A 22,842-nucleotide genomic window follows, 5' to 3' on the forward strand; every position below is an offset into this window, starting at 1 on the left:
GAAATAGCCAGTGAAAAGGTATTGAAACAGTATATTAGAATGTTACCTGTTAGGATGAGAAAGAAAACCAGTTTTGGCATATTTTGAACAGTTTGGGAGGAAGGATTTACCCTGCCTATCTTACACATAGCAGAATCATTATTACCTTTTCATTTTTGAATCTATTTGGATAAGATGGCAGGCCTCTTTGAGAATGCAAATTTTTTTTCTCTTTGGCTAAAACAAAATGAAGTTTCTCTAGAATCTTACCAAAATCCAGGGGTGGATGACATTCTTTCAAATGTCAGCCTTTCCCCAATATTTTAGGGAATTTTTATACAATTTAGACAAAGAGCCATAAAACTAGGTGGTCAACCAATGCGAATTTCACAGAGATGACATGGTTTTACAAATAGTAGTTCTCTCAAATCTTATAATATTTACTAAAAATTACTATAAACAATAATTCCACTTATTCTGAAGAGTAAATGTTTATAAACAACAATAAGATTTTCTCTCTGTCATCCAGGATTATCTTAAAATTTGTTGATCTACTAACATTGTGATATTGACACAGGTGAAGTCAACATTTTAGGAGACAGACCTTACATAGCAGACTGCATTTTATAACCCTTAGTTGAAGGTTAAGAGACTAACTCCTGATCAGAAAATATATTGCTTAAGAATTATTAATTCCAACTCAAAAAATATCAAGTTAAATATTTGTCATTGATTCAACCCAGAGCAGTTTTCCTGTCTTTCAAGAATGACTCCCCATTTAATACACAACTTGAAAGCCATTCTTTGAGATATCCATTTGAATAGATCTTCACACACAAAACCTTTTCCTTTTGATCTATTTAAAAAGGACAAGCCCTGTGGGGAGACAGACATAAAACATTCTGAACCCACTTTCCTTAGAGCTAACAGGAGAAGTATTTTCTTTTTTTTTAATTGGAACTATAGAGATCAAGAAATATTAATAAAGTATTTAAGGATATAAAAGTAGACAGAATGTAAATACTAAGAACTTAATTTGAAAACAAGCTTTGGTTAAGCAGCTACTCTTGGGCTTGGCACTAAATTAAAGCATTGTGGATCCAAAAATAAAAGCAAAATAGATCCTGCTCCCAAAAAGCTTATGTTTTAATGAGAGGCACAACACATGCATGTGTAGGTCTTGTTAAACCTAAAACTATAAAAACCTTAAAAAATAGGATTAAAATAAAGTGACAGAAATTATGTTAGACAAGTTTTATTCTCTAAGATCTTACTCTAAACTTTAAGGTAGAGGTCATTATGAAAATGATCACACTGAACAGAGAAAGAATTGCACTGCTTTGCAAAAACAGAGAAATAGGGAAAGTCTTTAACCTCATCTGTACCCAGACAATGAAGGCTGCATCATATTAAGTTGCCCCCAAAACTATCATCCTTGTACAATACTATCTGATCTCTTTTTGTTTCTTCTTGGCAGGACAAGTCTCCCAGCATCCACTGTGCTCCTGAGTTTGTAATTAACATAGTGAGAGATATGCAAGAGTCTTAATTTCTTACTAAGTTTGGCAAGGTGACTGATGGGAAGACTGAGTACTCTCCAAGAAATCATTCTTTTTACTAGGAATATAGTTTTGAGAATCAAATACTTTGACAGTCTGAAAGCCATCTGTGGAAGTGTCTTAAAGGAAAGTGAATATTGAACATGCCATTTCACAACTTAAAAGACATTGGTTTGAGTTAAGAATTTGATTATGTTGGTATAATTGAACAGAAAATTTTGATAATACTGTTATTCTTTTACTTGATTAGGTGACACTTGGAATATTATATTTAATTTTGGGTACCACAGTAGCATAATAGCATATGCTAGAATGATGAATAGACTGAAAACCTGACCCTGAGAATTAATTGAAGAAATTTAAGTTTTTGGCCAAAGAAAGAGAATTTAATGGAGTATAATAATGGTCTTCAAATTTTTTGGGCATTGCCATTTAAAAAATGATTAGACTTAATCATCTTGGTATTGGAGTTCAAAATTTAGATGAATGTTATAAAATTAGAGTACAATACAGTCATGGGTATTCTAGCATGAAATGCATTGTCTCGGGAAGAAATGAATTTTTACAATCAGAACTTGAATGGCACCTTGAGAGTGTTTTAGAAGGGATTTCTATTCAGTTATAGATAAACTAGGTTGCCAGTGAGGTCCTTGCCGTCTCTGAGATCTCTGTGATTCCATATTCAGTTCACAAAGTCATATCATAGACTTAGAACAGAAAGAGACATTAGAAGTCATCTAGTCCAAACTTCTGCTATACAGATGACAATTCAGGCCCAGAAGAATTAAATGACTTGCTGAAGGTCATATAGATCATTGTTTAAGCCTGTTTCAGAGAATATCCTCTTAAGTGAACCTTTCATGGTTTTTATCTTCATTCTAGGTGTTGACAGACTTGATAAAGATCTCACAATTGGCCAAATGCAAGGTAAGTTCTTCAGTCAAGCATTTCTTAAGTGCTTATTACTCTGGCAGCACTAACTAAAGATATAAAGATTAAAACGAAACATTCCCTGACCTCTAGAAGTTTACAAGATAGCTTGGGATACTAAATAAATATATACATGTACATACACACACAAACACACACACACACACACACACACACGAGATAACATAGGGGGAGACATTAGCAAATGAAGGATCAGGAGAGATTTTAATGTACAAAGTAGTGCTTGGGCTAAGTTTCAAAGGAAACTATAGAAATTGAATGATGCAGAGGGAAGAAAAGGAGCACATTCTAATCACTGTGGGAGAGATAACCTGTGCAAAGGTACCAAGACAGGAAAAGGGATGTCAGGTATAAGAAATAGTAAAGTGAGGCAGCTAGGTGGTGCAGTAGATAGAGCACCAGCCCTAGATCCAGGAAGACCTGAATTCAAATCCAACCTCAGACACTTAACAATCACTTAACTGTGTGAACTTGGGCAAGCCACTTAACCCCATTGCCTTAAATTAAAAAAAAAAGTCTTAGAAAAAAAAGAAACAGTAAGAAATCTACCTTGACTGGATAAGATAATGTTGAAAGGGTAGGAGAGGACTGTTTAGATCTACAATGCTCAGTATGGTGCCTAGTACAAGAGTAATTGTTTAACCAAAGCTTGTGATTAATTTAAGCTCTTAGTATTTACATTCTCAAAAAGTTTGCACTTCTCAAAGAAGCCTGCCATTTAAATAAACCACAAAGGAATTTATGGTCATTCCTAGAGGTAAAAGGAAACTACTGGACTTTATTGAGTAAGGAAATGACATAGTTAGACCTTCACTTAAAATTATTTTGCCACTAACTTGGAGGATAGATTGGAGAAGGAAGAGATTTAAAACATGTAGACCAGTTAGAAGGGTACTGCAATAATCCAGATGAGAAATGAGGGCATGAAGTTGAATGTAGAGGAAAGGATGGATATGAAAATTGTTATGTATAACTATCTTGAGTTAGAATTTGCCAACTGACTGGGTCTGCAGGGTTTGTCAAGAGGAAGAAGGGAATCAAGGATGACATGGACTTTGCAAATCAAAGTTACTGGAAATGTAATAGAACTTTTGACAGAAATAGATATGTTGGGAAGAGGTTTGCAGAAGAAGGAATGAATTCTCTTTAGGAATATGTTGTATTAGAGATGCCTTAGGAGTATCCAGTGCATATTACTTTGTAGGTAGTTGGTGATGCTGAACTGGTAATCTGGAGAGACATGAGGGCTTGATATATAGATCTGAGAGTCACCAAAATAGAGACAATAATGAAACCCATGTGAGCTTATAAGGTCACCGAGAGAGTATGGAGAGAGAGAGAGAGAGATGCTAAATACACAACCAGTCTTCATCATGATGTAATGGAAAAAGTAGTGGATTTGGAGTCCAGAGACCTGAGCTCTAGTACTTAGCAGTTATTTTACCCAAGGCAAGTCATTTAAATACTCTGTTTCAATGATTTCATCTGTAAAATGAAAATACTCTTTTACTGCCTATTGGGTATTATGAGGAAAGTATTTTATAAATCTTCAAACACCATAGTAGGACCTGTTAAAAAAAAAACCAACCAAAATAGGGTGATGACTTTGCTGTCTTTACAGTGATTATAGGCCTCATGGTTAGGATATAGAGTCAAGAGGAGTAGGGAAACTGTTGAAATGGCTCACCATGCTGGAAGATGGTGCTTCAAAGACAATGGAAAGAAAGAAAGTGGGTGGGCAGGAAGGAAATATAACTGAGATGATACTGGCTTTATTTTTTCCTCCAGGAAAGTTTCAGATGCAGGTACTTCCACAGTGTGGCCATGCCGTTCATGAAGATGCTCCTGACAAGGTGAGAGTGAGTCAATAGCTTGTTTCTTGAGTTTACTGATTTTAAAACTTTGGAATACCTTGGGAGTGGGAAGGCATGGATAAAGAAGATTTGGAACTTGGAGGGGGCCAGGGCTGCCTGGTTATTGAATTGTAGTTAAAACTCTTAAACCTCTTAGTTTAATTAGAGTTAAAGACAAAGCCACTTCCTAAATTCCAACACCAGCAGTCTCTTTTCAAGTCAGTTCACTAGTAATATGAAAGCAGGTTATCTAGAAGGTAAAATCAGTCGGTTGTAACTGTTGTAACTGTAACAGTCTGGAAGACTATGTCACAAGACCTCTATGAGTCCTGGGGACTTCAAGGATCCAGATGGTGGTGTGGAAGAAAATACAGGATAGTAGCAGTAAGAGATTCAACTATGGATATATCTCTTAACCCCACAGCTTTGATTAATTCTGACTAGTGTTTGGTTCTCTCTGAAACCAGGGAGTTCAGCATGAGGATATTTCTAAAATGCCTTACTTTAGTGTTCATTAAGCCTTTTCTTTTTAGAAGCAGAATTCTTCCCAAGGTAGCACATTTTGTTACAGGACAACTATGATTATTAGGAAGTTCTCTAAAATCTTCCTCCCTATAACTTCCTTCCTCTACCTTGGTTCATTTCTACTCTCTAGGATAGCATATGAGTTTGTCTCCTCTGGCAATTCTTTTAATAATTTGAATAAAGTTGACCTTTCTAATTTTTATCTCCTCCTGATTAAGGATCTCCAGTTCTTTTAGCTGATCCTTACATGACATAGTATCAAATCCCCTTACCACTCTAGTCTCCCTCTTCTGGATGCACTCCAATTTGTCAAATGGACTGCTTAACAGAACTAGACACAAATCTACAACGGGGGAGGTATCTTAACCATTGCTTAGCAGAGGGAATCTCCCTTATTCTGGATTCTATTTTCCTTTCACCTTAGTCAGTAAAGCTAAGATATTAAATGTTTATTTCTCACAGCTACTGTCATATTTCCATGAATCCATGATCTGACTAGTAGTTTTCCTTCAGCTGGAACATTACAGCCTGTTTACACCATTTCATCTTGTCCTACTCTTGGGTTTTGGGGTATTCAAGGAGGACTTGCATTTATGGTATGAAGCTTGCTGATCCCTTTTCACAGCTACTCATCTACCTTTGGTGTCCACTTGTCACCCAGTTGCCATCTATGGCTCCAGGAAACATGCTCAGCAGCCATAGCCCAGGAAAAGTCACCTTGACAGACAAGCTAGACCATGTTGAGGGTAATCTATTAGACTTAAACCAGTGGTGAGTTGGGGGTGTCTACGCCAACATATGACACCTTATCCTGTGGAATGGGCAGAGGAGAAGAGGCAGCTGCAGCAGGCAAGGTGGAGTGCTTAGAGACATCTGTAACCATGACCGGCACTGGTCTGCTGACTTTTCAATGACTCTGGAAAAGTGAGGCTGATGACTTAAATCCGATTAATGACCAAGTCAAGATATCATCTCTGATGTCACTGTTTTCTTAAGGAGGGAGCAGTCTTTCAGTATTTCTTGGATTTAGTAAAGTACTCACTTTGTCTACATCTACTGTCAATAATTCTTTTTTAAAAATTTATCTTTTTTATTTTCATCCATTTGTACATGCATATTTCCAAGTTACAGAATTTCCCTCCACCCTTCCTTCCCACCCCCTGCCCCTTAGTAGGGAACAATCAGGTTAGCATATTACATACATATTTTGTTAAGCATATTTACAAATTAGTAATTTTTGGCATGAGGAATTAGGATTAAGGGTAAGAGATACATGAGAGATAATTTTTATAAAGTGTTCATCAGATTCAGTAGGGGTGTTTTTTTCACTAATTCTTTCTAAATGATCAGCTTACTTACTTTCCCAGTCAAACATATCCTTGTTGATGTGCTTTATACCAGCGATCAAATCAAGTGAGATATATTTGTAAAGTGCTTAGTACAGTACTTGACACACAGCATGTGTTTCATAAATGTTCATTTACACACACACACGCAATACAAGTCATCATTGATAGTATGCTTTAACCCACTTAGACACGTATCGCGTTGTTGGATCGCCAACAACTTTATAGTTTTTCTAAAGTGCTGCTATTACATGATTTAAAATGTACTTCAAACTGTTTTCCTCTTTCAGTTTTGACCTCAATTTATTGGCCATGTGGTATATGTCCAAGTATCCAATAATTATGGAATAACATAATAGGCAGCTTGACATGATTTTAGAATTTTTTATTTTTTTCTTTAAAAAATTTTTAACCTTTTTATCTAAAGTTTTGAATTCAAATTCTATTTCTCCTTCTCTCTCTCCTCTCTTGAGATGCTAAGCAATCAGATAGTTTATACCTGTGCAACCATGAAAAACATTTCCAATTAGTCATTTTGTACAAGAAAACTCGAATGAGGGAAAGCCAAAAATAAGATGCTTCAGTCTATATTCAGTATCAGTTTTCCTCTGGAGGTGGATAGTATACTTCATCATTTGACCCTCTTTAGCTTTAGTGACTAAGGTGAAAGGAAAATAGAATCCAGAATAAGGGAGATCCCCTCTGCCAAGCATTGGTTAAGACGCCGCCCCTGCTTCCTCCCACCCCCCCCCCCCCCGTAGATTTGTGTGTAGGATTATCTTGGATCATTATATTGCTGAAAATAGTGAAGTCATTCACAATTGTTGATCGAACAGTGTTGCTGTTACTGTGTATAATACTCTCCTCATTCTGTTCCCTTCTATTAAGTCTTCTTAGGTTTTTCTAAAATGATCTTTTCATTTCTTAAAGTACATTAATTTTCCATTCCTATCATATATCACAGCTTGCTTAGCTATTCCCTAATTGATGGGTATACTTTTGATTTCCAATGCTTAGCCACCATAGAAAAAGGTACAGTCAGTACTTTTGTATAAATAGGTCTTTTTCTCTTTTGGGGGATATCAGAATATAGACCTAGCAGTGGATTTGCTGAATCAAAGGGCATGAACAATTTTCTTGTCCTATGGGCATAGTTGCAATTCACTTCATAACTCTACCAGTATCCCATAACTTTATCTAGTATCCCAGTTTTCCCACATCATCTCCAGGGTCCAACACTTTTTTTTGTCAAATTAGTCACCTTGATAGGTGTGAGGTACCTCAGAGTTGTTTTAATTTGTATTTCTCTAATCAAAAGTGATTTAGAGCATTTTTTTCATATGACTATAGCTTTGATTTATCTGAAAATTGTCTTTTCATATCCTTTGGCCATTTATCAATTGAGAATGACTTGTATTATAAATTTGACTCAGTTCTCTATAAGAAATAGACACTTTTGAAAGGCATTATGGCATAATAGATATAAAGAAAACATGAATTCAAGAATTGCTTCTGATTCACATTAGTTGTTTGACTGTGATTGAGGCAATCCCAACAGTTAACAAGCATTTATTGAATTTATCATATGTCTGGCAGTGTGCTGAGTATTATGAATACAAAGAAAAGCCAGAAGCACACCTCTTGCCCTGAAGGAGTTCATATTCTAATGAGGAACAAAATACAAATACTTTATCTGCTTTGAAAGTGAAAGATAATCTTGAGTGAAAGCATGGGGAGGGAGACAATTTGGGGAAGAGAGGCAAGGTAGGAAAGGTCTTTTGTAGACTATTGAATTTGACCCCACTCTTGAAAGAAACCAAGGAAGCTGAGAGGAGGAGATGAGAAGGGAATATCTGATATGAGGAAGAGAAAAGGTGCAGAGTCCAGAGTTGGAGTGTTCTCTACAAGGAAATGGTCATACATTTTATGTAAGGAGGACTTACTAGAAGACAGGAAAGATAAGAAGGACCAGGTTAGAATATGGAAAATCAGAAACCATGAAAGGTTTTAAAAAGGATCTTATAGTTGAACTTTAAGGTCATAGGGGTCACTGGAGTTTATTAAAGGGGAAGAGTAGGGAACTATGGTCAGAGCAGCACTTTAGAAAAAAGAGTGACCAATTTGAAGACTGTTAAAATAGTCTAGGTGAGAAGTCTTTATGGTAGGTTTGTGGCTGTATGGATTAGAGAAGGGAATTGTTCAATAAGTGTGGTGAAATCAGAAAAAGATTTGACAACAGATTTGGATATGTAGGATTTGTTGAGGATTACATCAAGGTTTCTAGCCTGGGTGACTAGAAGAATGGTGACTTCAAAAGAAAAAAGAATATTCAGAAGAGGGGAGATTTTTGAGGGAAGGATACCGAATTCTGTTTTCAACATGTTGAGTTGAACTACATATAGTTTTAAAATTTTCCAAAAGGTCTGTAGCTCATCATGAGGCCAAAACTGGACGTATAGATCAGAGAATCAGCTAGGTAGAGATAATAATTGAAACCATGGGAGCTGATGAGAACACCAGGCAAGATAGTATAAAGAAAAAAGAGAAGGACCCAGGACAGATCCAGTGTTACAGGGCATGACCTGAATGAAAATCTAACAAAGAAAACTGAAAGGAAGTGATCAGACAGGTAAGAGAAAAACCAGATGGCAGTATTTAATCTCTCAGTGCTCCAGTGCTAAGTCTGTAAGTTACAGACAAGTTGCTTATCTGTATTAGTGAAAGAGAATTTCTAAATGAGAATTCTCTGTACCATTGACATCGAAGACATAAACTAAAAAGGCTGGGGTAGGGAGGAAAGGAGGAAAAAGTACAATCTGTATTCACTTGTTTCTTGTGTGACTTGCTAGGCCAGTATTTCTTTAGTTTCTATGGATCTCACTGAAGTGACCCTCAGGTGTTTTAGGGTTTGATAGCATCAGAACCATAGTATCCTCAAATCGAAGTATCTGAAAAATTTCACTCTAAAGGGATTCCTTCATTGGAATTCATACCTCTATGACAATAGGGTATACCTGGTAACTGTCCTTTCAGTTTTTTGCCTTGCTATGAGAGAATCACCTGAGCAATGCCTATGATTACAGTTATTTGTAACTTATATAATATCTTCACTATATACATATGAAAGACAGCTTATTTTATAGGAAGCCTATATGGTAACACTTAACTTTTAATTCTGTGGAGTCAAATGTTTGGGTTTTTTTTTGCAATCAGACAATAAATACAATAATATTTTGTATTATCTATACCTCTAAGACATTTGTGAATTAATGATGCTGTGGGGGTGTGTGTGTGTGTGTGTGTGTGATTCTTATAAAGTCTTTTTAGCAATAGAAGAGTGAACATAGAGATTGACAGTTGCTTTAAGTACTCTTTTGGGAGGAGGTAGTACAACTATCTATAGTTGGGCAGTTTTTCCCCATTCTTTCATCATCTTCAACACTAAGATATCTTTGAAGTTAACCTGACTCAAATCACTTCTAGCCTAACTTCTTACCCTTCAGTGCAATTTCCATTTCTTTTCATAAAATATTAGATATTGAAGTATTGTGTCCAAATGTGGTGGTTATTGGTAATGAAAAGAAAATCACCATAGAAAATGTAGCAAATCTGTTCCATTTCCTATGTTGTTTCATCTATGTCATCTATGTTTTGGTTTCATTTATAAATGCTCTTGAGATGATCTGGGTTAGTTGGGGCTCATGCCAAGCTTTCCGTAGTCATATATTTATTTTCTTCCCCTTCAACTTTTCTCTAATTTGTGAGCTAATATTGCTTCTGATTTTCCATATCCTAATCTCATTTTTTGAAAATCAGTTTACTCTGAACCAGTGTTGGTTGTGACTGTCATTTTTCTTTACTGAGTAAGGAAATCTTATGAGGTTATTTCTGGATTCTTTTGTCCTCTTTGTTGTAGCATCTGTTTTACAATAGTTAAATTGAGAGAAATGTTATCAAAGTCAGTGTCTTTACTTTTATCCACTCTCTCTTTTTAGAATCTCTGTTTTAAATAGATCTTTTTATTATTTATTATAATAGGTGTTTTAAATATTAGGGCTAGTAGCTATCTACAATGTCTTCTCATCTTTATTGGTTTCTTCTAATTTGGTGTTGACTTGTCAGTGATTAGCATGTAGATAGCTAAATCTTAAATGTCTGTTTCCTTACAGTTTTCATCCTTTGTAACAGATAATATATAAGTTGTCACTGTCTTCATTATTGTTCCCTGTGCTTATCACAAGTACCACAAAGCAACATGATCAAATGTCCCTCAAAATGTTTGTTATTACCTTTGTGCTCGTGATGAACTATATTGTGGCAACTCCTTTATTTTCCTCTAAAAATCTGTGAGTTCTTTTTTAATAACAGGGAGATGTGGATGTGGTTCAGTTCTTCCAGTAGTGGTTCCTTTCCCTGGTCACTGGAAAAGATCTTGCATTTGGTCAGATTAATGCTTAGATATCAAAAAACTATTTAGATATTAGCACTCTGCCTCTTTTCTGCTACCCTATCCTCCTGATATCCCTGTGAAAGTAGAGGCCTTTCAGGACTGATAGCCATTTTGTATATTTATCTATTTTATGGGTTGCAGGATCTGTCTTCCAAGACCCTGCTACAGGTTAACAGTTAATAATTGCCCAAGCATAAATTCATGGTCATTTTTTCCAGTGTTCCTTGTATTATTTGTAATAACAGACATTATTGTGGGAAACACAGAGATTCAAGATATGGGTAAGTGGGGAATAAGATGACTAGGGTGGGGCTTTGGGATAGATTTGGAATGTGCCACACTTAGGAATTGATGTGAAAGTGCATAATATATAGAAAGTGACCACTCTTGGAGCCATAAGAAGGAAGTTCAGTTCTGAGGACACATGTAACACCTTTGGGGTTTTGACTTTAGTCAAATCATTTAGCCTCTCTGTTCAGTACTGTATAGAGATACTGTAAAATGAGATAGTTGTACTGCATACATACTGTCAGAGGGAGACTATGTGGAGATTGTTGGAGTCAGGGTAACTGTGACCTGAAGCAAGTCATTTAACCTCCAGTGGACTGTTTCTTCATCTTTAAATGAGGGAGTTGGATCAGATGAACTCAGAGATCCCTTCCAGATGTATAAACCTTTTAGTTTTTGTCTGTGCTTTCTCAGTAACAGATGGCATGTAATTATGGTCATATAAATTACTCCTATCATGTTCTCAGCTTATGTCCTCAGCCACCCATTTGGGAAAGCTTTGCCAGCCCAGGTACTCTCAGGCCTTATAGCTTCTCAGGTGAAAACAAGGCTTTGATTTCACTTTAGGTCTGCATTTTACATAATACCTGATCTACTAGCTTAGAGCCTCCATTCTTTGAGCCAAGTTTGATTAACCTCAGTTTTTCCAATTTTCTCTGTTTTTCCCAGGTAGCTGAAGCTGTTGCAACTTTCTTGATTCGTCACAGGTTTACAGAGCCCATTGGTGGATTTCAGTGGTAAGAAGAGAGGTCCAGAAAGACATAACATTAATCATTCCTAAGGTCAATGTCTCAATAACTTCCTTAGCAAAGTGATTGCTTCCAACAGTTAATAATCATATGGAAATATAATAGCCTTCTTAGATTATGGTTTACACAGCATTTTACATATATTATTCCATTTAATCTTTATACCTTATGAATTAGGTTTTTTAACTATTATCATTTGTAATTTCCACATAAGAAAACTGTTCCCAGTAAGAGAAGCCTATTTGATTAACAATCTTACATTTATTAAATGGCAAAGCTAAAACTTATACCTAGGTCTTCTCAGCCCAGAGCTAATGTTTTTTCTACTATTTTATGCTTTCTTAAAGGCAAGATTTTTTTGTCCTCTGCAATTCCATTGTATAGTATGGTGGAAATACAGAGAGAAGAAGGACATCTAAGATCCATAATGCCTTATCTAAGGGCAAAAGACATGGATACTACCTTTGAAAAATTTCTGGTCTGAGGAAAGGCGTATGAAAGGGGAGGACTGAAATCAAGTAACATGAGCTGAGGATCTTAATAGCTTAACCAAAAATCATTTACTTGAACAAAAAAGAAAGAATACAGGTTTGTTTTCATTTTCCCTGAATTGGAAAATTTACATTTGTCTAAGAACCTTTTAATCGGACTGATCCATGCTTTGATATCAGAGATACTCATCATGTGGATCTGTGACTGACAAAAAGTCTCAATCTTCTTTCATTGAGCAGCCTTCTTAGAACAGTCAGTAGTAGGAATATCTTTTCTTTATATCCCCCACCATTTATCCAATCTTGTCCTTGCTAAGAAAAGGAGACCCTGCTCTTAGGGATTTCCCAATATGGTTGGAGCGATTAAATTCAATCATACAACTAATATTAAGGGCCTACAATGTTCAGAGCACTGTGCTAGAGAGAACATGGTTTAAATATAACCTTAGTAGTCTAGGTAAAATTCACACATGATTCAGTATAGAACAGGGCATCTTAAATCCTTTAGGTTATTAAAACGGAAATCTCTATGGGTTAGGGTGATCAAGAAGGGCATTCTAGAAAAAAAATAGAAAATTAAATTGAGTTTTGAAGGGTGGGAAGGCAAAAAGTATGGAGGTAAATATTAATAATAACTCTTGTTATTCCCTTCTCTCCTTTCTTTTGGGCAGTGTCTTCCCTGGCTGTTAGTGTCCTGATGTCCTTCAGCACCAAGATCCATTGTAAATACACCACACCAGAGGCCACTGTGATGTAGCTGTATCTTCCTCACCTTGTCCTCAGTCCAGCCCAGCCATGAGACATCAGCTCATTGATAGAACTAGTGTCCCCAACACATGTAAAACCTCTTCGCCTATTCTTGACAAAGCATTTTGTTCAGGACCCCAAATGTGTATCCATCTCCCCAATTCCAAACTTCTTATGGGCTCCAAAGCAAGACTCCTTCCCATCTCATCCTATCTCACCCCATTTCCCTTTTCCCAAAAGGGGCCATATTTCCAAAACCAAAATGACCAGTTGTAGGGTGGAGTTGCCACTTTTGTAGCACTTGGGCTGAAGCCCCAATTGAGCTTTTTGCTTCCAGTATTGGGGAGACTAACTGGACCCTTCCAGTCTTGTGGAGACAAGGGGTAACCTAGTTTAATGCTGGGAACTCTCTTTGCCACACTTGGGTTGGGAATGGGAAGGTTAAGGGTAATGAAAGGAATTTTTCTTTGACCTATACATCCAAAATGTATATGAAAATTATTTCATTGCCATGTTTAGGGGTGAGGAGCCTTTTTTTCCTTCAAATAAAGTGACCAATCAGGTTACTATTTTCTCTGGGGGTTTGATCCTTTCAGCACACTCCTAGAGGCTGTTAATGTGCTTTTGCCCCAGGGGTGATAGCAACCCAGCCTTAGGCTCAATCCTCAGTGTGGTTCAGGCACATGGGATCAGGGAGGGAGGATGCTGCATGTACCAGAGCCATTCAGGGCACCCAGGTAGGGCCCAGTCCAAGCACATTATGCCACCACCTTCTACTTAATCCATACAATGGGTACTGTACTATCTCTCAGATAGTCTGAGACCAGACCAAATTGTACGAACAGATTGCCCACACCATACACTGAGCTCTGGCTATGTCTTACATTACTCTCTTCCTGGAGGAGGGTAATCACCCACCAGCTCCCCTTGGCTGGGCTTTACTGCCTCCCCAGTGCCACCCCATCTACCACTGACTAGCCTTGCTTGAACAAGTGCAGCCTATCCAGGGAGCCAGGATTAAGCCCATTTGTTGTTAACCATTGAGCTGTGATATGGTGCAAAGTGTGTGTTTGCCTTTCCCAATCCACCTCTTCACAGCCTGGGTAGTTTCCATGGGTTTCCTTTCATAGAAGCAGCACAGCTGAGCCCTCCTCACTCCGTCCACCACAAGGGGAGATGTTTCCCTAGTGTTGGAGGGAGGTCCCCAAAAGCCATGCCTATTCTGTGTCTTAGGTGCTGCTCCTGCTCTACCCTGCTCTTCACCTCAAGCCACTCTGTCCTACTACACAGTCAGGCATCTGGGACCCTCTTTGTTCCTTTGGTATTTATGATCTTGTTTAAAGAAAATAAATATTCCCAGCCTATCTGGCACGAAGTTGTCTTTGTCTTTCTCCTTGACTCATTCTTCCATAGTGGCTGGCAGAGAAATGTCTGGGAGTGTCCCCTTGAATTGGGCCCCAGCCAAGACCCAGTGCATTTTCCTAGCAGTTATAAATGGTTGGCTTCATCAGGATCACTTTGTGCCTTTCTTTTTCATCTCATCTAGCTTCCCTCTCAACTGAGTTCTTTGCAGGAAACAGACACTGGGCTTACCAGCTGTTCCTTCCCCTGCCCCACCCCCATCCTAACTTTCTATACAGTCTAGTTCCATTTCCAGCCCTGTCCCTGTGTATCTGACCAGGGGTAAAGATTCCTTGGACCACTTCTATGGTCCACTTCTGTAAAATAAAAGAACTGGATACAATGGTGCTTGGTTTCTTCCAGTTCTGATATGCTCTTGATTTTAGTGATGGCTGACATTTCTGTTGAACTTGAATTCATTCAGTTTATTCAATGCTGTCCATCATACTTGATCCTTCATGAGTCATCTTATCTGGGGATAAGTGGTAGAAGTATTCCCATTTTATAGAGGAGGGTTATAGTTAATATCAATGTCAAACCCAGGATGTTTTGATTAATCCAATGTTAATTCCACTATACCAATCATTTTTAATTGTGTGTGTCATGGTCCTCTGGCAGTGTGATGAAGTCTGAACCCCTTCTCAGAAAAAAAGGTTTTACACACCAAAAAATATATATAGAATTACAAAGAAAACCAGTTATATCAAAATATAGTTATCAACATAACCAGGTTTGGAAATCAAAGGAAAAAGCTCTTGCACTATGCCATGTCATCTGTCATTGAATGAAATAGTGGTCTCTCCACAGCCAGCCTGTAAGGTCAGATACAGGTTGGCATATTGACTGGGAGTTCTGCTTAATATCTGACCTAAGTTACCCAAGACCTTCCTACTTGGATTCCCTAGGCTATTCCAGACTCAGAAAAATCAGCTGAATTCTTATTAGTCACACAAGATCTCATGCTGGCCAATACCCAGTGTTGTGTCCTTGAAACTAAAGTGAGTGAAACCAAAGTGAGCCCTAGCCCTCTGCATCTGAAATAGATAGCTGAGAGCTTCCCACCTGAAAGAACAGCTCCAGTGGTGATTATAAAGGAACCATAGTAATAGTCTAACACCTCATTTTACTGAGGAAGAATCTGAGGCCTAATGCTTAGGTCACACAGCTAGGAAATCATAAAGAGGAAGGGCTCTTAATTAAACACAAGTCTGTAGGCCACATCAACACATTGCTTGATGAAGAGGAATTCAAAAGATATTGGCAAGTAAGGCCTACCTAGATAACAAGGGTGGAGACAATTCTGAAGGAATCCTTTTGATTTAGCCAAGATACCAGCTCTTCTGCAGATATTTGAGTTACCACAAGGGGGCAGCAAGAACATAGAAACATAACCAGTTGGGTTAGAACAAAGAAAGACCTAAAGATAATGTGGTAAAAAGCCTGAATTTGGGTAGCTGATACTTTTTTTTCTACCTGTCTCACATGGTCTTTGGAAAACAAGTGCAATGTAAATCTTAAAGCAATGAAAAAATAGGACCTACTGTTATTCCCAGGGAAATAACACTTTCTTATAGGTTTGGGGAGTAGAGATCCTCCAGGCCTTTTAAACTTCATCCCTTAATTCCCCATCGCAATGACTACTAACTTGCGATTCTGTGACTTGCCCAGGGTCATACAGCAAGTTAGGCTTGATAGTGGAAGGCAAGGATGAACTGACAAGAACTAGCCTAGGATTTTGTCCACTTTAGGTTACATGAATAACACAGTCTTAGTGGGCAGGCATGAACACAACTTGGTAAATGTCCAAACTTAAAACACCTGAGCATGGCCTTATACAAGAAGGGATCTTAGAGATCATATTGACCAAAGCAATTGTCTTAAAAGTAGAAGAAACAAACCCAGAAAGGAAAAGTGGCAGTACAAAGGTCTCAAATCCCTTGTCTTGTGGCTTCAAATCCAGTGCCTCTTTGTACCCCAGGTATCCTAAAAATCTGAGTCTCAAAATTAGCACTTCATCCTTTGGGTTTAATTACAGTTCCCCACAACTTCAGTAGTTTCCTGTAGTTTGCAGCATGAAGACCCAACCTCACTCTGGTATTTGAGGCCTACAATCTGGCCTCAGTACATCTTAACATTTTGCTTTACTTGTATAAATAGTACCTAAAGCACCAGTTAACCAGAAGAAGCCACAGTTGAAGTTTTCCAAAATCCAGGCCTTTGTTCTTATTCAGGTATTCTGCCTGGAATACTCTTTCCTTCAATTCAGTAAGCAATTACTGGGCTAGGTGCTGGAGTTGCAAAGTCAGAAATGAATCCATCTCTGCCCTCAAGATTACATTCTATTGAGGAACAACTTGAATATAGAAAGTAAAATACAATAAAATGTAATTTCCCAAAGAAGGACACAACTTAGGAGACTAGGATAGACTTCCTATTTAAACTGTGCTTTGAAGGAAGCTAAGGAGTCTGAGGGCAAAGTGAGGATAAAATGCATTTCCAGCTTGAGGGAGAGAGGTAGTAAACCTAAGCAATGGCATGGAGGTGGGAGATGAAATCTCATGTGTATGGAATAGAATATACAGGTCAATTTGGCCAAGCTCTACAATGTGTTGTAGAAGGAATTTTGTATTTTAGCCTAGAGGCAAGAGGGAGCCACTATAGTTTCTTGAGAAGGGTAGTGCCCTGTAGTATATCAGTTTAGTAGCTTTATAGATTGAAGAGAGAAACTGGAAACAGGGAGTCAATTATGAGGCCACTGCAGTAATCCAGGGAAGAATTGCTGAGGTGCTAAGTGAAGGTATAAGAATAAATGAAGATGGATGGGAGATGAGTTGTGGAAGTAGAATCTCTTCCTGTTGGAAATATTTCTCTTATTTTAGTACTCAGCTTAAATCATAGAATCTTAAAATATGAGAACTGAAAAGGACCTTAGATGTAGAATGTCATAAGAATGTCAACTGGAGAAAACTTCTCTAGATATCATCTAATTCAATTCCCTAATTTTAAAGAGGAAGAAACAGGCTCAAAGAGAACCCAAGTCAGAATTAGATTCTGGGAATGTGGAGACAGACATCTCCTCCAGTAAGGGGGAACCTGCCTCCTCCACTATCATCCTTGATGCTTCATGAACTTGACCCTTAACTCTCAAAGGCTATGAGACTCCAATCAAGGCAAGTCCAACCAAGGATGGAAAGATTTTGAGTTACAACCAAGCTATGCGCATCATTAAAGGACCTACCACCAGGTGATAGCATGTTTTTCAACCATCACAGTTCAAAACTACGGAGTGTAATTTGTTTTAGTAGAGGGAGTGTCCACAAGAATGAAGTTATTCACTCTTGTAAGATTAAAATATAAGACTACATATTTATAAATGTAATCCCAACCCATTCCCATTGATCATGTACAAACACACATACACACTGTGATTCTCCTCTGGAGTTCAGATAGATGATTGTTGGCCCCCCTAACAGGGCTCTCTTTCAAAGGGTTCCATGAAAGGATGGTTTGTGTGGCTCTTGGCTCTGGTTCCTCCTGAGTCTGTTTGGAGAAGCTCCCTTGGTCTCCAGAACCAACACTCCCCATTCTACCTCTAGTGGACCCCACATTTCCACAGTCAGTGATTGTATGGATAGAATTATCAGGTGCTCTAGGGTAGAGCTAAGTAATCTCAGTGAGTGAACTGGAAAGGAAAAACTGATAGTAGACAAGTAGCCTCTGACACTAAGGGGATCCTGAGCAAGAGTCACTCTCTAGATCTCAGTTTACTCAACTGTAAAATGAGGACATTAAGCCAAATAATCTCTAGGCTCCCTCCTAGTTTTAAAATTCTATGTTTTAAAGTTCCTTATATCTCCAACATTCTGTAATTTGTTTTGTTCCAGCTCTGACAATCTCAGATCTAATATTTTTAAAGTCTAGTCTAATTCTGATATTCAGAGTTTCTTTATCCTAAAAGCCCTTCAAGATCTAAGTCTGCTGTATATGAAATATCTCTAGAGAAACTTGGAATTCCTCAAAGGCAAGGAAGGTGTCTTCTTGTGGGTTCCCCATGGGGCTCTGCATCTAGGAAGGGCCCAGTACATGCACTGCCAACTGAATGAAATGCTTTTGGTCCTTGGAAAAACAGAGCTGTTTATGTTCAAAATATCAGTAAGATATCATTTATTCTAGGGAATGGCAGGGGAGAGAAAGGAAGAAGGGCTGTCAGTGAGTTTCTCCTCTTGGAAGGGCACCTCTGCTCAGAGGGCTGAGTGCCCTAGATTACTAATCTGTGATCAGCAGACTGAGAATCAATTCTATCTCCTGCTAGGGATGGGGCAGCAGTTTTTTTTTTTTGTCTTAGATTTTATTTGGCATTTAAGAACTGTGGTGGTCTAGGGATAAGGTGGAGGTGACTGAGTTGATTCCCTGAGGTCTAGGTGTGGTACAATGCTTGCTGGTGTTTCTGAATTTCTCTGCTGTGATCTTTTAGGAGACGGCAAGCTCAGTATATATATGTATAATTTTAAAATGAGTGGGGGCAGCTAGGTGGTACAATGGATAGAGCACCAACCCTGGAGTCAGGAGGATCTGAGTTCAAATTTGACCTCATTCACTTAATACTTTAGTTGTATGACCTTGGGCAAGTCGTTTGACCCCATTGCCTTGCAAAAAAGAAAAGAAAAGAAAATGAGTGATGATAGCCCTAAAGCTAATGTGATCTTGGCATCATTTATAGAAGCAGAGCCTCAAGAGTGAGGAAGCTGATAGTTCCACTGAACTCTCTACTGCTGTCAGTTCCTACCTGAAGTATTGTGTCCTGTTCTGGGACCACATTTCAGAAAGGACTTCAGGGAACTTGAGTAGGTTCAGAGGAAGGCAACTAGAATGGTGATGTGTGAGGTGAATGTGCTCAAAGTCATGCCATATAAAGATCTTTGCAAAGAACTGGGAATTTTTTTTTTTTGGCTGGAGAAGAAAAAACAAGGGGTCAGGGTATCTCCAAATATTTGAAAAGCTATTGTGTCAAAGGAATTATCAAGTTCTGCTGGGCCCCACTGATAACCTAGGAGCAGGGGGTAGAAGTTGCAGAGGTGGATTATGGCTCCAAAGATGGAAAAAACGGTTCAAACTGTCAAAGTGAGTATGCTGCCTCATGAGGTAGTGAGTTTCCCCCCATTATTGAAGATCTTCTGTAAGAGCAATTGTCAGAGATGTGTGAATTCTTGTTCAGGTAAGATGTGATTCTGAGCTCCCTCCTTGTGATACCACAACAGGATGATGCTGCCTTTGCTCTAGGCCTCTGACTTCAGGTAGAGAACATGTGGGCAGGACCTGGGATGGGAGCCAGTCACAGCTGTTCATGAATGGGACTGACAAGAGCAATTCAGTTTCCTACATCTCTGCAAAGAGATCTAAAGACAATTCCCCTGACTTCAGCCCTGAAGTCTCCTCTCATACTAAATATAACTGAATCTTAGCCTACAGAGATCCGCCTGTGGGTCTGTTCCCAGAAATGACATTGAAGCCAACAACTGTTCTTCTTTTCTTCTCACTGTGCTCCTTTGTCTCACTCCAAAGTAAAGCTCCAAGTGTAAATTCTAAGGTAAAGAGGATCATTGTAGTCTTTGCTTCTCATCCCATCTGCTAGAAGCTGTTGTTGACCTTCCCTCTTCTAATAGGACTCCTCCTAGATGATTTCCCCCATCTCCCACCATACACACTGCCAAATTTCCCAGGTCAGATCTTGATTTCTTGCTGCCAGGAGCAGGCCTCTTTGCACTTAGACTACTAATCTTCAGGCTTGGAGCTGCAAGGTCTGCGGAACTCCTGCCCATATTCATGGATCCACTTGTTGGCCACTAGAAGAGAGCAGAAGGTACACCTCAGTTCAATACAATTTAGTTCACAAAATAAAAGAATTTAGACCTTGAGGAATCCTTAGAGATCATCTAGACCAATCCATTTTATAAAAGAAGAGCCTGAGGTCTAAGACATAATCCATATAAATCATTGTGAAAACTTTAAATCACTATATAATATTAGCTAGTAGAAGTAAGTGACTTTCCATAATTAGTCAGTGGCAGACACTGAATAGAAACACAAATTTCTTGCCTTCTAGGTTGGAGCTGTCATTCCCTCCTGGTCTTGGTTCAAAGAGAATTGTGTGTTTCCTGCTCCATCATCCCCCTTCCTATAAAGAAAAGGTCTTACCCCATTTGTCTCCCACTAGGACAGGGCAACCAGCATGTAAGGTATCTCCATCCCCCTCACCACTCCTATGAAGGTTCCACCAAAACAAGGCTGCATTCTGTAAAGAAAGGGACACAACCCCAGGGCAAGGTGACCCCCTAGTATCTCAGGCCTGTCTCTGCCCACACAAATATACAGGAAAACAAACAATCCCCTTTCCAAACACAACATGAACAAGCCCACACAAAAACCCCAAACCAGAAATGTCCATTGTGGTGAGCAAGGACTGTGTCTTTGGGCACAGGGTCTCCCACAAAATAGGCACTTAATAAATGTTATTGACTGACTCTAGTCCTGAGTCTAAAGGGTTCGTACTTAGTAGGTGCTTAATAAATGTAGTAAAGTGATTAATTTAATGGGATAATTTTAAAGCTAGAAGAGACCTTAAGAATCATTTAGTCAAATTTCATAGAATTATAGATGAGAAAACTGAGATCCAGAAAAGTGACTTGTCCAAGATCACACATGTAGGGATAAGTGGCACACCAGATCCTCTACCTCCAAATTTCATGCTTTTTTTTCACTAAACTATGGTGAATTGAATCAAACTGAGTTGAATTGAATTCAGGTGAACTGAGATAAGATGGAGATATTGATATAAAGGAAATAGCCCTGAACTGAGAGGTAGGAGAATTCTAGTACAAGCTCTACTAATTTACTGTGTGACCTTGGGCAAGTCCCCTATCCCTCTCTAGATCTATTATCCTTAATAACAAATTACATTTATATACCACTTGGTTTTATCAGGAGCTTGGTTAAGCATCCCCTGATTTGATCTTCACAAACAGCTCTTGGAGAGAAGCAGAGAAGGGGTTATTTGAACTTCACTTTATAGAAGAGGAATCTGCATCCAAAGAAAGGAAAGAACTTTTGTCCACAGAAGTAAGAGATGCAGGGGTCCTTTGAGACCATCTGATCCAACTGCCTCATCTACAAATGCTGTAGCTGAGACCCAGAAAGGAGAAAATATCTCCTAGAGCCATACAGCTGGGCTTTAAACCCTGGTCTGCTACTTCTTAAGTCCAGTGCCTTTCTGGTTCTAAAAACAGGATAGTTTACAATTTTATGATAAGAAATTTTGCTTCCATGAAAGTGAAACAGCTTATTATAACCTGTTGCTCCTACCTCTCAAGTCACACTGGGCACAAGTGGAGTTTGGGGCCTCCCTCTATAGGATCTAGGATCCCAGTCCGGTTGGCCTAAGCCAATGAGGTCATGTCATACTTACCTTCACAACTGGGACACTGAAGTTGGCATAGATGAAGGCTGTAGACCCTCCAGCTTCCACAGAGCTCAGCTAGAATGTAAAGAGAGAGAGAGAAAAGAAGAGATGAGAAGGTCATTTGCTCTATTTCTTTTGGCATGACCACCTCTAGGCTCCTTTTCATCTGACTCTCTCTTTCTGGAGGTAAATGTATGACTAGAGAGGATTCCTGGATGTTCTGGTCCTGGAAGACCAGTTAACTCTATATGTGATGTAGGGGATACAAGTCTTGCCTAAGGCCTGAAGTCATGCCAGATAAAGGCAGGAGTCCAAGGACCCAAATCAGTGGAGGTCACAGAATGACCAAAGAAATTGTATAGAAGTATTAAGGACCTATGATTTCTTGGATATGGGAACATCCATCACTGCAAAATCCGTTGCATACTACAATTTGTCAGTTCTTTTTAGTCTTAGAAAGTTGTCTGAAGCTCAGATAGAGTGGTGATCCATGTTTCCACAAGGAGTAAGGATAAAAAGCAGATTTTGAATCTAGGTCTTCCTGACCCCAAGTCTATGTTACTAGGCTGAGTATCTCTCAGTTCCTTCCTTTTTCTCATCTCCTTTCTTCCCCCTCCCATTCCTCTTATCTCTTCCTCCTCCCCTTTATGTCTGTCCTCCCTCTCTGTCTTTCTTCTTTGTGTCTCTCTCTCTATCCCTCTCCCTCTTTGTCTATCTCTCTGTCTTTTCCTATCTTTCCCTCTCCCTTTTCCTCCCTCTCCATCTCTGTCTCTTTGTCTCTCCATCTCTGACTATATCTGTCTCTCTACCTGTGTCTGTGCATCTGTTTCCCTTTCACACACAGATACGCACACTTTTTTGAGTGCTAACACATGTTTTAGGAGATTTTCAAATAATCAGATCATCAGATCATATTCATCCTGAATCAAACGTGGTTAACTAGTTGACTCAGATACTTCACCAGGCTCAAACCTACAACTGTTTCTTTCCCAGCTAGGTGACACAATGGACAGAGTCCTGGATCTCGAATCAAGAATTCCTAAATTC

General features: G+C 38.7%; 2 protein-coding genes across 2 annotated transcripts in view; one reads left to right on the forward strand and one right to left on the reverse strand.

The window, feature by feature from the left end:
- PPME1 (protein phosphatase methylesterase 1) overlaps positions 1-14,682 on the forward strand; it is a 71,114-nt gene extending 56,432 nt beyond the window's left edge. The window contains 4 exon segments of the mRNA XM_074216859.1: positions 2,421-2,465; positions 4,278-4,342; positions 11,621-11,688; positions 12,863-14,682. Coding sequence (XP_074072960.1) covers positions 2,421-2,465; positions 4,278-4,342; positions 11,621-11,688; positions 12,863-12,881 — 197 coding nt within the window. The 3' untranslated portion in view covers positions 12,882-14,682.
- P4HA3 (prolyl 4-hydroxylase subunit alpha 3) overlaps positions 9,375-22,842 on the reverse strand; it is a 74,655-nt gene continuing 61,187 nt past the window's right edge. The window contains exons 11-13 of the mRNA XM_074216858.1: positions 21,802-21,870; positions 20,535-20,631; positions 9,375-20,182 (exon numbers count right to left, since the gene is read on the reverse strand). Coding sequence (XP_074072959.1) covers positions 20,112-20,182; positions 20,535-20,631; positions 21,802-21,870 — 237 coding nt within the window. The 3' untranslated portion in view covers positions 9,375-20,111. The remainder of the gene's footprint in view (positions 20,183-20,534; positions 20,632-21,801; positions 21,871-22,842) is intronic.

The sequence above is a fragment of the Macrotis lagotis genome, chromosome 1 (genome assembly GCF_037893015.1).
Source record: "Macrotis lagotis isolate mMagLag1 chromosome 1, bilby.v1.9.chrom.fasta, whole genome shotgun sequence".
Lineage (NCBI taxonomy): Eukaryota > Metazoa > Chordata > Mammalia > Peramelemorphia > Peramelidae > Macrotis > Macrotis lagotis.